This window comes from Stigmatopora argus, chromosome 19, assembly GCF_051989625.1.
Source record: "Stigmatopora argus isolate UIUO_Sarg chromosome 19, RoL_Sarg_1.0, whole genome shotgun sequence".
NCBI lineage: Eukaryota > Metazoa > Chordata > Actinopteri > Syngnathiformes > Syngnathidae > Stigmatopora > Stigmatopora argus.
In genome coordinates, this window is record NC_135405.1 from 12,776,228 (window position 1) to 12,794,042 (window position 17,815).

The following is a 17,815-nucleotide window of genomic DNA, read 5'->3' on the forward strand; positions in this document are numbered from 1 at the left end:
TTTTTCCGTGTTCGCTAATGGCTAGCATCTCTCAACATATTTCTGAGTTGGGTAATGGCTATCATCTATCAAAATACCAATATTTTCATCCCCAAACATATTTATTTTTACATATGCACTTAAAAAGTTCAGCGAATTTTGTGAACGTGTGAATTCCCAGTTTACGTGAACACACCTGAGTTTTAGCAAGGTAGGTGTGTAAACATGTTTACACACGTGGTTGCTTCGTCACCATTCCTCAAAAAGACCCACAGAACTCACAAGAACCTGGGAAACGGTAAACAAACCTAATGATTAACCACTAAAAATTAAACGAAAATAGGTTAAAACGTCCGTACAACGTATATATTTTGTTGTGTGCCGTTCGTACTTGGCGTCGTGGAACCAGACGTGGAGCGGTGTTCCTTTGAAGTGTTAAATTTTGCAAAAAGCGGCACTTCCACGGTAATATTCGTGTATTTGTTTCAACTCCGTGTTTAGTTTCATTAAATGTTGTTTAATTTGTGTATTTGTGACGCCTTGGAGTTTTCTTGTTGAATATGAACCTTGTTAAAAAATCTTCCACAAGATGGCGGCCTGTCCTTACGGTGGTCGACCGTCGTAACGACAATAAACGTTATAAAATGACCACCAAGTAGTTAGTCAAACATTAAAATTAAAAATATAGTTCAATAGGTACAATTTGAGGTTGAAAGAGCATATAATATAACAGACACTTGGGAGTTAATGTCCATTTTTTCCAAAACGCGGCAACATCAAAGCAATGGACGCTTTAATTATCACCACTTGTCTTTTTAAAGTCCTTTAAATGTATTGCCAATGTAGGCCAAAGGCTCCAGTGAGACTTCACTGTCCCAGGCAATCATATGTCTCCACTAATTAAAACAGCAAATGATAGAAAACGTCATACTATTTGTCAAATACTGTAAAATTTCTGTCGCAAACATGACTTTTTCCACTGTCAAGTTCATTACTCGTTGTTCAGTGTCGGCCATTTTGTTAGGTTGTTCCGTGTCGGCCATTTTGTTATCGTATCTGTGGCTAATTAAGCACAACCTAGCCTTGGCCTAGCATTAGCCGTAGCCTAAATGATTTTTTTCAATGCTAAATATTACTTGTTCGGTGCTCTGTCATATAAAGTAATATACGAACCAGACAAGTGCTTTACAATCCCATGTAAAAAAAAACGTCAATTAGCTCTCCTAGTAGCACAAAAATGCTCTAATATTCAAACTACATAGACGTATCACGAAATATTAAATTTTCAAATTCCGCATTAGTATTCATATTGTAAGAAAATAATCCCCAACCATTCCTAATGACGGAAAATGTGCTGAATTTAAAATATTGTTTTGCCATAACTGTACTCAGAGAGTAATTCCTTCACATAGCACTAGAGAGAGCACGTGGACCTAGCTAAAATAAATTAAATATGAATACAATTCTTGGTTTGACATTTATAGCAAAAAAATGTAGGTTTAAAAATCGAACAATCTTAGGAAATGAAATGATTAGATCTTTTCAATCTTATGTAACATAATCAGAATCAATAGAAGAGAGCACACTGAGCTGTATGTACTCCTATCTTTATTTCTTCCTGACCTCTCACCTGAGGTTCCTCAAATAGCTTGCGTCAGATAGCCCTCACAATCAATACCGGTCTCTCTGTTGACGCATGGTAATAATAATACCTTGGAATATGTCATGAATGTTTAAAATGAAGACTGCTGGACTGCAGGCCAGATCTTCTGGCTGGGATCGCCAATAACTATATCATTTCTAACACTACTTGCATAAAAGAAGCGCGGCATTAGTCTTACTGTTTTTTAATATTGACCTTAGTTACCCTTACACAATCTCACCTGTAACAATCTTTTCTGTCCTCAAGCACTTGAGTCAAAGTGGCTTTGTGGTATCAATGGAAAGCTCAAAGCGCGTGTCCACGTGGTCGGTCCAAGACGTGCTGGAGTGGATTGACCAGTCCTATCCCAGCTTAGTAGGTGTGGTCCAGAAAGCTGTTATGAAACACGCCATCTCAGGTGGGCATCTTACTCTGGTTCACTGTCCATGGCAGTACACTATGATGTATAACTTTACAACAATTTCCCCGTGCAGGTCGTGCACTCCTAAGGCTGAGGGAGCATCACCTGCATCTCCTCGGTGTGGATGATGAGGATCAAAAACAGGAAATTTTGCAGGACCTCCTCCTCCTCAGAGTTCAGGAGGAGGTTGGAGAACTGGATGACATTTGCTCAGGTGAGCTCAGCTCATGTGTCCAATTACTTTTGCTCCAGTGGTTTAATTTTTGACTCAGATAATTTTATCATGTTTTTCACTTCCCACAGGTGTCCCTATAATTTCCACCACATTTTAAGTTTTTTCTTTAAGTGACCGATGTTTTTTTAACAGCTTAAAACTGTCCCAACATTTTAGACCAGGGGTCGGGAACCCTTTTGACGAAGAGAGCCACAAACAATTCATATTTTCAAATGTTATTCCTTGTGAGCCATACTACGAATTTAAAAGTCAAAATACATACATGTAAACGAGTGCCTTTTAAATTTTTGTTGTTGTAATTTCACCACTTTTAAAGTGGAAAAAAAATGAATATTTTTTAAAGATTCTTATGCTGTTGCTAATCAATGAGAGGGTGCATTCCAGACGAGTTTACTGCAAAAAAAATGAAGATTAACGCAAAAAAAATGAAGATTAAAGCAGTTCTAAATGTAATATCTCAGTTCTGTCAACAGCGATTTCCATATTTTAGCTCACAGGTTCGCAAAGAGCCAGATGCACCCATCAAAAGAGCCACATGTGGCTCCCGAGCCATAGATTCCCTACCCCTGTTTTAGACCCTAATTTTCCATACATTACCGATACTTATCCCAATACTTTTTACTTTATAGTCTCAATTTTTGACCATAAATTTCCAATCTCCTGCTACTGTCCCAAATTTTTACTCTTCATTTCTGACTCCTATGTTTTCAACTTCCAGAAAGCGGCCCGATAATTTTGACCAAGTTTTCAACTTTGTTCAGATGTCAAAAAATGTGCGGTTTTTTTGCATTAGGATGGGAAACATGTCGGCATACTGAACAACACTTAACTGACTGACCCAGACTCTCACAATCTCAACCTGTGCGATGACCCCTCAAAAATAGGGTCATTTCTGCCCAGCGTGCCAAAGATTTCATTTCTATTCTGTTCTACAGAATGTTTCTCGGCGTGACCGTCATTCGCTTCGGAGTGTCTTCCCGCCCATTCCATCCACTTCTCACTCATCCATCTATCCATCGACTGACGTGGCGGTGACGGACATCTCGGCTGGACAAGGAGAATCGATGACGAGGGAAAGGAAGTCGCTTCCTGCGCGAAACCGGAGCCTGGTAGATTGATGTCATCAACATTTTTATTACTCCCGTTGTTGTCTCGCGTGGAATTCGGCGAAAATATTTGCTCAATAACATTTTTTTCATAAACGGAAGGCATTGATTAATGACACTTGACATGGTATCAAAATAGCATTAATGTCAAAGTACTGAACGTGCGAGGGATGGTCGAATTAAAGGCGAATGAGAAGAATGACGAGTCCTAGTCTAGCGATCTCGATCGATCCATCTTTGGACAGCGCCAATCATCCGTCTGTTAGTCAACCAATTAGCTAACACCCGTACGTCCGCGCTTAATATCCCGCTACATTTTGAGACCGTCATTCACGGCAGATGCGTTGTTATCTTAAATATCTTTTTGGCAATGTAACCAAGCGCATAGAAGAAAGAAGGAGCCACGAGGAAGGCAATTACGCTCAATTTGATCTCCATTTGGACTTTCTGGGCCAGAAGCGATGACGCTCATTTGTATCACAGATTCATTTCTTACTCGGCAGGGCAGAGCGCTCGCAGATTTATTGTTCTGCCGCCGCTCCGATCAATAAAGGCCCCTTCTTACCCCCCCACTCATTGGAATTCCAATAGCGCCATGAATTACGAGGAAACCAGTATATGACGGGAATGTGTTTGAGTTGGCTTTCTTGGCTCTTGTTTAAGTGTAAGCCTTATGAAAGGGCAACATCAGACAGTAAATGAAGGGATTTTTTGGCAATGTCTTAAACAGGTCAACTATCTTCAATGTCGATAAAGTCGGCCCCAAGTTCACGACTAGAAATAAAAATGACAAAAGTCCGGTGTCAGATCCGTGACTCGGCTGACGTGTGACGCGTCGACTTTGGGAGCATTTTGTGTCAATCCCACCTCTCCAATTCCTCCCTCGTTGGAAATGCATGAAGTGTAATTCACGTGGATAAATACGGCATGAATATTTCAACGCGGTTAGTCGGCGAAGCGCAGCTGCGACTATAAATCAAATTGCGCGCACTTGGCATCGCGCGTGCGCGAGCTATTAAAATATTGATGCCGGGTCGCCGCGTACGGCCAGGAATTTCTTGTAATTGAAATGCCCACGAAAATTACGAGATTGTTCTGCTCAAACGTAGTAGGGAGTAGCCACAAGAAGGCGACATTTCACTGGATAAGTGTTTGGTCGATTATTTTATAAGAGTGCAAACTTTAATCTGATGTCTATAAATGAAATTCAAGAAAAAAAACGCATGTCTCTTTCATAAAACGTGAAAAACTCACGTTCAACGTCACTGCTCGCCTAAAATGACTAAAACAAAGTAAAAATCCCCAGAAACAGCAACAAAACAAACTAGAGAAAATCACATTAAGTTAAAGTAATACTTAAATTCTACACTGTTTTATACATTTAATTCAACATGTCAGGTTTTGACCCCTAGTCTAACAGAGACATTGTTTATGTGACTAGCTAAGCCTACAAAATGTCGACTGAACTTGAGCTTCTTGTGGTGGCCACATTTAATAATGTTTCCAAAATTTGCTGCTGGCCAATATAAACCAGGCAGCGGACCACAGTTGGACCGCGGGCCGTAGTCTGGACACCAGGACCATTAAAAATAGCCACCGGCAAAATCCTTTCGAAAAAAAGTGCTTACTAAAGCACCACCTGCAAGGAAGTCAAAATAACATTTTTCATTTGCAGCAAATGACGCACTCAGCCAAGCATCGCCGTCCCGATTAATATCTCCGATGATTACGCCACAACGTCAACTCATTTGGATCATCACAAAATATACAATAATATTTTGTGAAATGCCCTTAAAGTCAAACGTTTCTTAAGGAGTTTGGCACTGTGGTGTTTTTAAGTTCCATTGAAAAAAAAAAAACGATGCAAATCCACAAGCATCGCACCTCCCGTCCCCCCCGCTCACGTGGTGGGGGACGGCTGGCTTGCTCGCTGCTACGTTCCAAAAGACGACTCGCACGCAGGCGCGCGTGTGTGTGCGTCCACCTTCCCCGAAGCCATCCACGCTGCCTGACAATCAAACCGGGACCGCCAAGCGGATCCCATCACCGGATCCCAGGGTGCCGACGACGGGCAGGATACATCGTTCGAGGACTCCTAACCCCACCGGGAAAAGTGACGAGTGTGGATTTTCGCTCTGGGATGGACGCGTGCCGACGGAACGGGGAGAAGGCAGCGGACTCGCACCCAGTCTCCGTTTCTTGTTGTCCTCGGATGAGAGAAGGGGAAAAAGTTTCCCAGCCGGATGGGTGCCCGGAGATCATGCCGCTGGTTCACGGACTCGGACCTCGCGCGCGTGCGTGAGCGCGCACGTTATTTGCCGCGACCTTAAACTGCGCGCGTGCGGGGGAATGCACGCGCGGGGTGCGGGGTCGACAGCAGCCACATCCAGCCGTGCCGCGACCACAGGTGGCCCTCGTAGTCAAAAGGTAGGTGCTAAAAATATACACTTGGGTGACGTCAGCATTGTTAAAAATAACTTTTATATTAGCCAGGGTGTTTTAAAGCCTACTTTTTTAGGAAATTGGAAAAAGTTTGGAAGGAAGAGTAATATGTAGCGTGTACTTTGGAGTTGACACTGCTACCTCAGCTAGTGAGCATCAGTAAATGTACCTAACAATGTTTTTTAATGTGTGAGCATCAGTAAATGTACCTAACAATGTTTTTTAATGTGTAGTTTTTATGATCAGCTAATTCTAATATTAAGAGAGTAGATTTGAAATGTTACAGAGCTAAAACCATTTATATTTGCGAACATTGTGTTCATTACAAAGCTAGAAACAAACAGTATTCTATTAACTTGACCATTTTCCATTCATTTTCAGTGAGCCAAATCCCAGAATGCCATGGTACGGCTAGGGCGGCTTCCCACCTGACTTGAGCCCGCCTCTCCTCCCTCATCATCCTCCCTTTCCAGACACCCCCGTCCTCGATCTCCCAACCTTTCCCCCCCCCCCCCCCCCCCCCCCCCCCCCCCCCCGCAGCACACATGCAGGCCAAGAAGCGGTACCTGCTCGTGTCTGTGGGGGTCGCTCTTCTTTTCCTGGTCTACATGTGGGCTCTCCAAATCGCCGACATCGAGCAGCAACATCGGTGGTACGGCCACCACCAGTTGCCCCACTACCCCGACTACTACCAAGAGGTGCCGTACCCCCCGAGCCAAGAGGCGGAGAGGGCCGGGTCGCCCCAAAACCCCGGACCCTGGATGGAATTGACCCAGCTGTTGGGACCCTACTTGGAGGGAGGCGAGCAAGAGGTGCAGTAACTCTGGAAGACTTGATTCTGTGGCTAAGATAGCCATCATTTTTCCCATCTCTTGTTCTAGTCGCACGACAAAACTGCATGCCTACGTCTGCTAACTACCACCACACATAGCTCTACCGTCAAGACTGAAAACTAAGTTTCTGACGGTCCTTTTTCAGGAGGACGGTCCTCAGGTCCACCACCAGCACAGCTCGCCCAGAGAGCGACGCTCGGTGCGCGACAACCTCTACAAGAACAAACGCTGCCGCATGGAAACCTGCTTCGACTTTTCCCGCTGCCAGCCGCACTTTGGCGTCTACGTTTACCCGCTCCAAAGGGGCGACCAGATCTCCGCCACTTATGTCAAGATCTTGTCCTCCATCCAGGAGTCTCGCTTCCACGCCAGCGACCCCTCCAAGGCCTGCCTTTTCGTTCTGGCCGTGGACACCTTGGACAGGGACCGCCTGTCGGCCCAGTTCGTTCAGAACGTCAGAACGCGGATCCAGAGTTTGCCCACGTGGAACGACGGTAGGAACCACCTGATTTTTAACCTCTACTCCGGAACCTGGCCCGACTACACGGACGATCTGGGCTTCGAGGTGGGCCAGGCCATGCTGGCCAAGGCCAGCGCCGACGTGGCCAACTTCCGACCCAATTTCGATATCTCCATCCCCTTGTTCTCCAAAGACCACCCTCTTAAATCGGGGAGCGCCGACGGCGCTTCCCCTCCCTCGTCCTCCAGGCGCTTCCTGCTGGTCTTCAAAGGCAAGCGCTACTTGACGGGCATCGGCTCTGAAACGCGCAACGCTTTGTATCACATCCACAACGGCGACGATATTGTCCTGCTGACCACGTGCAAGCACGGCAAGGACTGGGAGAAGCACAAGGACTCCCGATGTGATCGCGACAATCGAGAATACGCAAAGTAAGTACACATTTTTCATACAAATATGAAGTAAACCAATGGTTCAAATGGCAACAAACTTTGCCAGTACAAAAACTTAATATCACTATATGTACTACTACACAGTCCATGAACACTTAATTGTCCATGATGTGATACTCTTTGAATATTACAACATATTTAACGTACTTCAAGCTTAAACCAAGAATTTGAATAAATGCAACATCAATCTACTCATATATTCCATGTATTATGTTTGCATTTACTTTAATGGCATTCCCTTTTTTCATATCTTCAACATGTTTAATGTCTCAGTTCCCTTGACTACATTAAACGGAAGGGTTTACTGACTAGACTAAATAAATTAAACATCTACCACCGCCAATGCCATCCAAAGAGTTAATGGAATGTCCCATTTGCATCATAAACCTGGGTGAGTACGAGATTTAATCTTCTGCATATCACGTTGACCATATTCCCTTTTTAATGTCCGTGCCCCTCAAACATAACAAATGTATATCATGTCCATACACGCTTTGCAACACATTTACATCATATGGGTTACAAACAAATGTGACCTATTTATGTATACACGATGTTAAAGGGCTTGTGCAACTCTATTTTTACATCATATTTGACACATTTACACCATGTTCACATATTATTTACTAGTTTGTAGTCGACACCTTGTGTTGCATATTTACACATTGAATTTCTATTGACTTTATTATATTTATCAGGGACATGTTTTTCAATGCACTATATATGTTACTGTGTCAGAGCCATTGATGATAATAGACATTACATGGCTTCTTTGCTGCAAATTTTATTGAGTTTCTCAGGTTTTTTTGGATCGGGAGACCCACAAAATCAGGTAAGTCGGCTTCAACTCGACTGCAAAAATATACAATCAGGGCACCCCTGACATTAACAGCGACTTAAAGGTTACGAGCGCAATCGTAAACTACTACAAAGCCTCCAAAAGTAAAAGCACAATACCAAAGTGGCGTTCGTGGTCTTAATAGCTAAAAAAAAAATAAACGTCTTGATACTCCGACGCAGTTCATAAAATCAGTTTTACAGAAAATAAAAGCGCGGCGCGAACTGTAAGAGGCCGCTAATCAATAGCAGGCGCGAATGAACACAGGGCGCTTAAGAGGCTCTTTCACTAAAAGTAATTAGCACATTCTCCCTGGCGGCCTGATAGCTTTTTATTATGAAACTGGATCCCAATTTCACACTCTGTGGCTTTTGGCTTTTTTTTGGGTGTTGTTGCTATCCTTTTGATTATTCACGCGGTGCTTTGCAGTCAAAGAAACATTCCAGTCAGCCATTTATCTATTCTGTCAATCATCAGATTACAGTACGGATTTTAGATCCTTGTGATGATAAGTGGTTGGGAAAATGAATGAATGAGTGAGTGGAGTAGTTGTCAATGTCGAAAGTATTTGAAAGATATTTGAAAGCAAAAGTGGCCTAAGTAATCAATGCAAATGTCAAGAGTGGACATGTAGGTGGCGTGGCAGCGCGTCCGTCTCCCCGGCTTTGCGTTTTCACCTTCATCTTTCCGCCTCCTCATCCTCCGCTTTGTTCCCTTATCAGCCGTCATGCTCGCTCGTCCTCGCCTGCCAAGCCCAGGCAAAGCGTGGAAAAAGCTTTCGCTGCCGTCTAAGTGCATCTTTTGATGCGAGTGCCGATGAAGAGCACCACCAGGGATAATAACACAGTGCCACTTTCCCGTCGGAGAGAGGGAGAAGACGAGAGACGAGAGACGCTTTTTTAAAACAACTTTGATGCATCTGACAATCCCGCCCGCCAGTATAATGAAACAAAAGATGTGGGAGGAAGAAGCAGAAGGGACAACTAAAAGTCAGGAATGGATTTTGCTCGTGGACAAGACCAAGATCCAGAAAGTCTAGAATTCATTGACCAAACCAGTTTAAAAGTCCATCACAAAGAGTCCAAGTTGAAGGTTTTCAAACATTTGAAGTCCATCACAAGAAGTAAGAAATAATGAGAAGTGAGATATATATGATCCTTTTTCGGATAGTTAAATTTTTATCTGACATAGTTAGCAGCATCTCATTTTATTTAGCATTTTAGAACCACTAGTGTAGCTTAGGGAGACATTTGTCGTGTGGACATAACCAGTTCCCATTCACTTCCTTGTTAATAGAAGGTTTTAAATCACTTCTTCCCGTTCGCTAGGCAGCCGCCAGACTCGTTCAGAACTCGTCAATACACCCAAGGCTTCGCGCCAAGGCTTTGCGGGTGAGTAAAAACAGCCGTATTGATCCGCCGTCACGGCGGCCAATCAGCAGATGAATGGAGGCTAATGCTCCCCTCTTGGCACGTGAAAGCCAAACATGGATCGCTATTCATTCTCCGCGACCCTCCGCTAGCTTTGGCGCGAACTAGTCGGCAGAGGGGGGGTCGCAAAGATCGTCATTGTGAAGACAAATCGAGATGTTATTTCGACAAGTGTCGAGAGTGATACCCAGCCAATCCAGGAATGAATTCCGAGCTGCCCTAGATCATCACAATAGCCCCATAGGAGGAGTTTTTCAGCAAATACTAGATTGGCTCCACGTGAGAGAGAGAAAACCTGATGGAGTTCTTTGTTTATCTGCTCCAACTCCGAAGAAACTATTAATTCTCCGTCTGGACGAACAACTCAGACGCTTCCCACGTTTTCCTCAAGTGTGATGGCTCTCCGCACTCTATTCTCCGTTGTCTAAATTCCACTCAATCACATTCTTCTTCCGTCTATCCGTCACATTCCCACCTCTCCGCCCTGGTGGTTTTAGTCATCTACCATCTTTCTCCCTCTCCTTTTCACTCTCTCACGCTTTGCGCCGGCCGGTCAAGCTGAAGCGAAGGCGCGTCGGCATCCTTTCTTGCAGAGTGAGACGGAATTACGGGGCGGTAATGGCAACGTGGCGAGATGGACCGCAGCGGGGGGAAAGCAAAGTGTTGTTTGTCTGGGGAAAACTGTCTAATGGACCTCCGTCCACGCTAGACAATACTACTTTTGGATTAACTTGGTGGCGGAAGAAATGTGAACAGTGCCTGGGTGCGATGAGTCCATGGTACCCGCCCCTTGGTTCTAGCACAAACTTTCCGCCATCTTTGGAGCATGGTTGTACTTTTTTTTGTCAGTAGCAAGTGTGTTTTAGTAGAATTTTAGAAAAAGGCCTTCCTCAATAGTTACAAGTCCCCCCAATTAAAAAAGTCTGAAACGTTTCACTAGAGCAGTCTAGAACATGTGTCAAAGTGGTGGCCCTGGGGCCAAATCTGGCCTGCCGCATCATTTTGTGTGGCCTGGGAAAGTCAATCATGAGTGCCGACTTTCTGTTTTAGGATCAAATTAAAATGAAGAGTATAGATGTATATTACATTTCCTGATTTCCCCCCTTTTAAATCAATAATTGTCATTTTTTAATCCATTTTTTCTGTGTTTTTAGTTCCAAAATCATTTTGTAAAATCTAAAAATATATTTAAAAAAGCTAAAATAAACATTGTTTTAGATATATTAAAAAACTGAATATTCAGGGCTTTTAATCCATTTATAAAAAAAAATCTAAATATTATATCTAAAATGGTCCGGCCCACATGAAATCAAGTTGACGTTAACGCAGCCCGCGAACCAACCCGAGTCTGACACCCTTGGTTTAGAACATAATAATGTAAAGATACAAAAAAAAAAATAGACCGATCAGTACTTCAAGGTAAAAAAAACAAAAAACAAATATTCCCCTCACTTTGACGGCAGTTGGCGTTAGACTTGTGTGGCTGCGTAAAAATGCACCAGCAGGGATTTACAGCTCATTGGCTCTCATTATGAAAATGTGATATTGTGCTGGAAAGCCTCCGGCTGTTCTGCGCTGGATTAGAGAGGTGGCGCTGAGCACAGCTGGCACTCAAGCGACCGACCAACCTCGTGCCCCCACCATCGCTCATTTCTCTTGCGAGATGATCAGATCAGCCATTCCAATCTTACCGTCTTTGTGGAACGTTACCAAAAAGCTAACAAACGGCACATTGTCTTCTAGTTTTAGTATGCCTGGAAAGAGAATGCTTAAGGTTATTTGAAAACAAACAGTGAAGGATTAGACGCAGGCAGGCATGTATTCTTTATCCTCTGTCAAAAACAACTAACAGTATGGCTTATTCTGAAATTAGGAAATGCAAATCTTAAATGAAATTATTACCTGGAATTTAAAACCCCATTTTTTTAGATCTCTACATGTAGATCAAGGGTGTCGGACTCGGATTGGTTCGCGGGCCGCTTTAACGTCCCCTTGATTTCACGTGGGCCGGACCATTTTAGATATAATATTTAGATTTTTTTTTATAAATGGTTTAAAAGAACTGGATTAAAAGCCCTGAATATTCAGTTTTTTATAGATCTAAAACAATGTTTATTTTGGCTTTTTAAAAATATTTTTTTAGATTTTACAAAATGATTTTTGAACTAAAAACACAGAAAAAATGGATTAAAAAATGACAATTATTGATTTAAAAGGAGGAAAATCAGGAAATTTAATATACATCTATACTCTTCATTTTAATTTGATCCTAAAACAGAAAGTCTGCACTCATCATTTACTTTCCCGGGCCACAGAAAATGATGCGGCGAGCCAGATTTGGCCCCCGGGCCGCCACTTTGACACACGTGATGTAGATTGTACAAGTTAGTATTTGGTTGCGCTCCAAAATCCTCATTCTCAATACGCAGTTTGTCCAAAAGGTCGTTTTATATCGTTTTTAATCAAATCAAACGAGCCCAAAGATGCATGAGTTGAAACGCTCCCGCAAATGGCGCCAAACTAATCACAATTTGTTTTGCTTAATTCACTTTTTAAGCGAGGCCATCGCTCCCTGGGTTGCCTTCCAAGGTCTGATTTTGCTTTATGTCTCGGAACACAGATGGTGCGCTTTGGAGTCCATGCTTTCCTTTAACCCCAAATTTTGCTGTCGGCCCAATGCACCTTGTTTTTGAAATGTAGCATACAGCATTGACTAAATGTCCAATCAGGCTTCAGCTATAAATTAATAATATCTCTGTCAGAATACATAATAATGTCCTTTACATCATTGTACACTATTTTCATAATATATAGGCGGGCCATCAAATATAAGGTAGAAAAAAAACACACTGTTGGATTAAATTAGTCTTCAAAATGATATTGCACCAGGGCGAATTGCATATGTGAATTAGCACTCAATTAGCTTGCGGTGTTAGCACATCTAATACGTGTCAGCAATGTGTTCCTTTTTAACGGCACCATATGTGCTTTGTGCTGACTGATACTCGCGCGTGATATTTGCCATGTTCAAATTTGAAACCCAGATAGTCAAAGAACAGACGAAGATGGCACGATTTTACCACGCAAGGCCCGGCCAGATGGCGCCGACGGCCCGGTCGGTAAGCTGCGACCCGTGGAGAAAAAAAATCATTCAAATCAAGCGCGTGCTTGTTTTGTCCTTTTTCAAATCCATCTACAAAGCACCGCTAACAGCCCCATTCACATTTTGACCATGAATAATTCACGCTAATAACGACAGCCAACAATAACTTTCTAAAGATCGTTCTTGGCTTCATCTTTTTTCTTCGATGGCTTTTCTTTTGCTGCGTTTGTGCGAAACACATGAAAAGACGGCCGTCTGATTTTGGCAGTTCTACAAATTTCTACCTGTAGTTTGACTTGATTTTTGACATTGTTAAACCTTTTGAAAAATATTTTTAATATGATGAGACGCAACAGGCCCGAGTTGACAACCACTGAGTCTTTCAAATATATATTAACACAATTTCCAGTGCAGGCAATAATTTTTGGACTACATCCAACAACGTAAAGAAGCGTACGCTAACGGCATTATTCTTAACAAGAATCCCCCGACGATCGTTACATGTAGAGAACCTTTTAAAGAGGACGTATTGCGGAAGATTGACTTTTTAATTGCTTGTAAACAAATAGTTGAGGCTCCAGAGTGCTTGTCTAACACATCAAGTGTGAAATTAAACGACTAAGTAAATCTGTTACCTGGCCATTATGGGGGCGGAGTGTCTATGCCTTGTATATACACTCAAGAAAACAATGTTTCCAAATCTTTATTAAATCCCGGAGCATAATTTGCATAATGTTTTTAAAGTAATTGTTCACAAAAGGTTTGCTATACAATTTATTTGACCTTATTTTGCCCTCTGCTATGACCGTAAAAAATTTAAAACTCCTATCGTTGATAAAATAACACTCTCATAACCTCCTATTTGTGCTGTGAACCCCACATACATTCTTACTATCAATTTTCCAACACATTGCGATGCTAATTTGCCATCCATTGCCACATAGCAATACCACAATAGCATGCAGATTCACTAAGGTCGGGAAAACGATTGGAAGCAGACATATCCGTAGACGTCTTGGCCTCCAACAAACAGGTTAAACGTTGTTTAATTAATCCGAGTCGAGGGTGACGAGAGGCCGCCGCTTGTTTACTCGACATTGCCGACTTGATCAAACATTCATAACACACACGCACCAAAACTCCAGAGTGGTTTCTATTTTTACCTCGAGGAATCGTTGGCGCCGCATTCCGTTTAATAGCAATCGGAGCATTACGCTTGTGTTTATTAATTACAATGTGGTCGTCATATGTGAGTGTCTAAGAAAAACCAAGTGACTTGTTTTGAATCATTATAATTACGTACAACTAATGTAAAAGGTGCACACAATTTTGCTACTTTATTTTGTTTAGTCATTGTCCCCGATATGTACATTTTCAACCATACGATATGTAAGATGCTCGTTCAGATCAAATGATATTATGGAGTTTTATTTAGAGGTCTTGAAGCCCAAATAGTTCGTTTTTAAGGACCATTTTAATGTGTTAAATCAGCGTGAAGTCTAATTTGATTGACTTTTGAGCATTTGTTCCCCATCATGTCCGCCCTTGGACTTTGTCCTTTACCCTGTTATCGTCTCTGTTTACCTGTTGACATGGCATCCTTCCTTAGCGTATCCTCTTTCTTCAATCCGCGCTCTTACGGGATTGACGTCTTAAAAGCAACTTCAGGCTGTTTTGCATATATTCATTTTCACCGGCGGGTTTCTATTTCCTGCCTGATTTGGGCGCAGCACCGTTAATGGACTCGGTCGCGTACGTACGTCGGTAAGTCTATACGTCGCCGATTTAGACGCGCCGCCGCCGTTAGTTAATATGCCGGCTAATGGCCGGGATAATGATTGTAAGAACATGCCTGTTAAGCGCCGATCCATTTACGGACTCTTGGCGTTTTTTGTGTTTAACGAATTATCTTCATCGTCTTAGGTAAGGTTCGATCCCTGTCGGGTTCTGAACTTCTGGTAGTTGGTGTGTTTTCTAAGTCTACGAAAATAGTACGTATATATCTCTTAGTCAATCTAAAACAAACGGAAACCGTTTTTTTTGGTCACTTGATTCTTCTTGTCTGTAAAAACAGATACGACAGGCTGACAAAAGCTCCATTAGCGGCTTTGTGTCTTATAGTGTGCTTTTTATCCACTTTTGCTACATTACGGAAGATGGATATGGAAGGGAAAAAAAGCACGGGCTCTTGTACACCGTCGTTTTCAGGACAGCGCCGTAACGAGAGCGAACAAAGGAACATGACATCAAGCGAGGGCGAGACGGGCGCGTCATGAATATTATACTGATAACACTAGAGGCGACACAGCTGGGAACAACAAAGTGCTACGTAGAACTACTGCTATCGTGCGGAAACAACAAAAAAATATTTTGCGGGATTCGGATTATTCAACACAAAGTGATCGTTGTCTTGGGAGTTAAAAAAAAAAATGGCAATCGCCGATCCCAGTCAAAATGTATGTAAAGTTATGTCGGATATTAAAAATGGACCTGAAAAACTAGCCATTGCGGACAGAAAAACGTAAAATATTGCCGCCGTATCCATCTTGGCGTCCAATGAGCAGCATCACCTCATTAGGCCTAATGAATTCCCCCTCAAGGGACAGGAGCTTAATTGGCTAACGCTGATTTTGTCGTCTTGCCGAGTCCGTTAACGGCAAATCGAAGCCCGGCGTTGGCACTCGGTTAAAAGCTATTGACGGGAATGTGCTTTGCTATCCTAACGATGTCGGATTTTGGGCGATGGAGAAATTGAGTTTTTTTTTTTCTCCGTCTCAGAAACAAGAATAAAATAGTGGCAATAGATAAAATGCTCTTAGCAAGGAGTTGACAAGGCTTAATAGTCTGAAAAAGCAACACATTTTAGAGTCCAGCATGAAGATTTTCTTGTAAAAATGGCGTGCCGTCCGTCCATTTAGTAGTCCCACGTCACCGCCGTTGATGGTCGTCCCAGCGCATAGTAGCTGGCGCGGAAGCCAGACGCGCGGCGGGTGAGAAAACCGCATGTGACAGCTGAACGGCCGAGGTGCAGCCCGGCGAGTCCCGGGACGCCCCGGAAAAAGCACTCGCTCGCTCTTTTATTTACGCTCGCCATATTATTAAGCAGCCTTCGCCTCGAGTTAGCGTGAGCTTCCGTCTGCCGCTCTGCTTTATTCCGGGGAAAAAAGATTTGGGAGTAGACTGACTTGGCACTTTTTTTGCGTGGTCTGTTAGCAAATCATTTCAGGAGGTTTTTAAGAATAAGCCAACTGTTTATTAGTCATGCTGACTAAAGATTTGAGCTTGATATCACTCAAATTATTCCATTTGTTGAAGTTACTTTTGAGTAACTTTCATCTAGTAATCACTGGGAACTCTTTATTTCGGTTGCTTGACTTGGATTTATTTAATAGGGGACATATTTATGTAAATATGTAAGATTGTAGCCAAGTGCTAATTTCCATCTTTAGTCTGTTGTGTAAGTTAAAGGTAAACGATGAGACACACATAGCACAGTTTTAGACAGCGTTGTGATTGTAATTTTATCCGTCTAATAGCCAGGCTTTAAGATGATTGGCCACGAGGTTCAGATGTTTACATATGCTAATTGGTATTGAGTTCCAGGTATGAAGACAGAAGGTGCTTTGGCTAATTTAGCATTCTTTTTGAAGGGAACTACACAGTCACCTCTAGAGCCAACCCTTGTTGATGTGTTGGATTTTTTTGTACAAAATCTTGCAGTGGAGGAGGAGCTTTCTTATGGATGATTTTGTAAACTAATTTAGCATCTGCATGATTAACAGTGTTGTTCCACTTAAGGCATTTGTGTTTTTTTAATGGTGCCTGGCTTTGCTCTTTGGTTTGAGTCATGTATATAATTATTTAATGCTATAAATTAGAAATGCAGATGACATTAATTGACGTAAATTCAAGTTGAGACAACTTGAAAACAAACAACAACAAAGACAGTAGATTGACTTGACGCAAAAGTCTGTTTTCTCTTTTTCATCAGACCTGGCTGTCACCCCAAAAGCCAGAAGCATTTTTCTTGGCCAAAACCCAAACATCGCCTTGTAACCGCAACCGTACTTCACGCTGTGATTTAGGCGCGACGCCACTATCGGGCGCATCTTTTCCACCCTGACGTTTTCAGCCCGTCCGCGCCGCCTTCACTCATTCCGACAGGCTCGGCAGTAAAGAAGCCGCCGCCGCCGCCGACAGGCCGGTCTTCCCCCCGCCCCCTTCGCCGACTCCATATAAACGCTTCGGGGGCTAACAAGTATATCTGGATGTTTGGGTGTTTTGCCCTTCGGATATGCCGGCCGTCAAAAACGTCTTTGCGTCTTTGCGTGCGGGTTTTTTGGGGGGGAAATGACAGACGTGACAAACGGGGGAGGCCTCCGGTCACCACGTCAAGCTTTCATCAGCAAATGTCACCTTTAAATGGATTTACTGTCGACTTTTATACACTCTTTCTACTATTAGCTCAATAGTATTTTCGTAGAATTGGATTTCTGTGTTGAAATAGATTGGGTTTTGGAATAAGAGGATGATCTTCATAAGGATGACGTGAATGGCAGTCACATCACAAGATTGCGTCCAGTCCAATGTCATCAATATGCAAAAATCATGTATCTGTGTGGTCCCAAATGCAGGCTTTAATCCAGTATTGGCTCTAGTTTGCGTTCTTGGGCGACCGCTCGTGTTCTTTTTGCTCGCTCGACTTCAGGCGAGGGATTACGGCAGGAAATAAAGGCTTGTTTTGGTCAAGATCAGGAAATTTGAATTTTAAAAATGGACGTTGTGTTGACCCTGAGATCTTTTTCCAATCCCTCGAGCCATTTTTTAAGCGTTTGCGCATGTCTGTTCGATGACAAAAGATGGGCAGAGAGTCT

The 17,815-nt window shown here is 42.8% G+C and overlaps 2 protein-coding genes across 4 annotated transcripts in view; both read left to right on the top strand.

The window, feature by feature from the left end:
* The first annotated feature begins 37 nt into the window (after positions 1-37).
* LOC144064801 (sterile alpha motif domain-containing protein 12-like) lies at positions 38-6,343 on the top strand. 3 transcript variants are annotated; one of them, XR_013296899.1, is made up of 5 exons: positions 38-277; positions 1,889-2,039; positions 2,116-2,256; positions 3,213-5,810; positions 6,207-6,343. XR_013296899.1 is itself a non-coding variant. In XM_077587611.1 (4 exons), the coding sequence occupies exons 2-4, from the start codon at positions 1,919-1,921 to the stop codon at positions 3,227-3,229; spliced, it is 279 nt and encodes a 92-aa protein (XP_077443737.1). In that variant the 5' UTR covers positions 113-277; positions 1,889-1,918; the 3' UTR covers positions 3,230-4,185. The 3 variants fall into 3 exon arrangements, 2 of the variants coding, with proteins under 2 accessions (XP_077443737.1, XP_077443738.1); XM_077587611.1 differs by lacking the exon at positions 6,207-6,343 and having other exon boundaries at positions 113-277; positions 3,213-4,185; XM_077587612.1 differs by lacking the exons at positions 38-277; positions 6,207-6,343 and adding an exon at positions 286-444 and having other exon boundaries at positions 3,213-4,185.
* A 9-nt stretch (positions 6,344-6,352) lies between these two features.
* The window catches only part of LOC144064796 (exostosin-1), a 37,161-nt gene continuing 25,698 nt past the window's right edge, over positions 6,353-17,815 (top strand). Inside the window, exons 1-2 of the mRNA XM_077587603.1 lie at positions 6,353-6,637; positions 6,804-7,549. Coding sequence (XP_077443729.1) covers positions 6,371-6,637; positions 6,804-7,549 — 1,013 coding nt within the window. The 5' untranslated portion in view covers positions 6,353-6,370. The remainder of the gene's footprint in view (positions 6,638-6,803; positions 7,550-17,815) is intronic.

What these genes read in the sequence shown, in the direction of transcription:
- LOC144064801 (XM_077587611.1), top strand. Translation starts at nt 1,919, where the DNA reads ATGGAAAGCTCAAAGCGCGTGTCCACGTGGTCGGTCCAAGACGTGCTG. An exon ending in TATGAAACACGCCATCTCAG is followed by an intron (nt 2,040 to 2,115) that starts GTGGGCATCTTA and finishes TTCCCCGTGCAG; the next exon opens with GTCGTGCACTCCTAAGGCTG.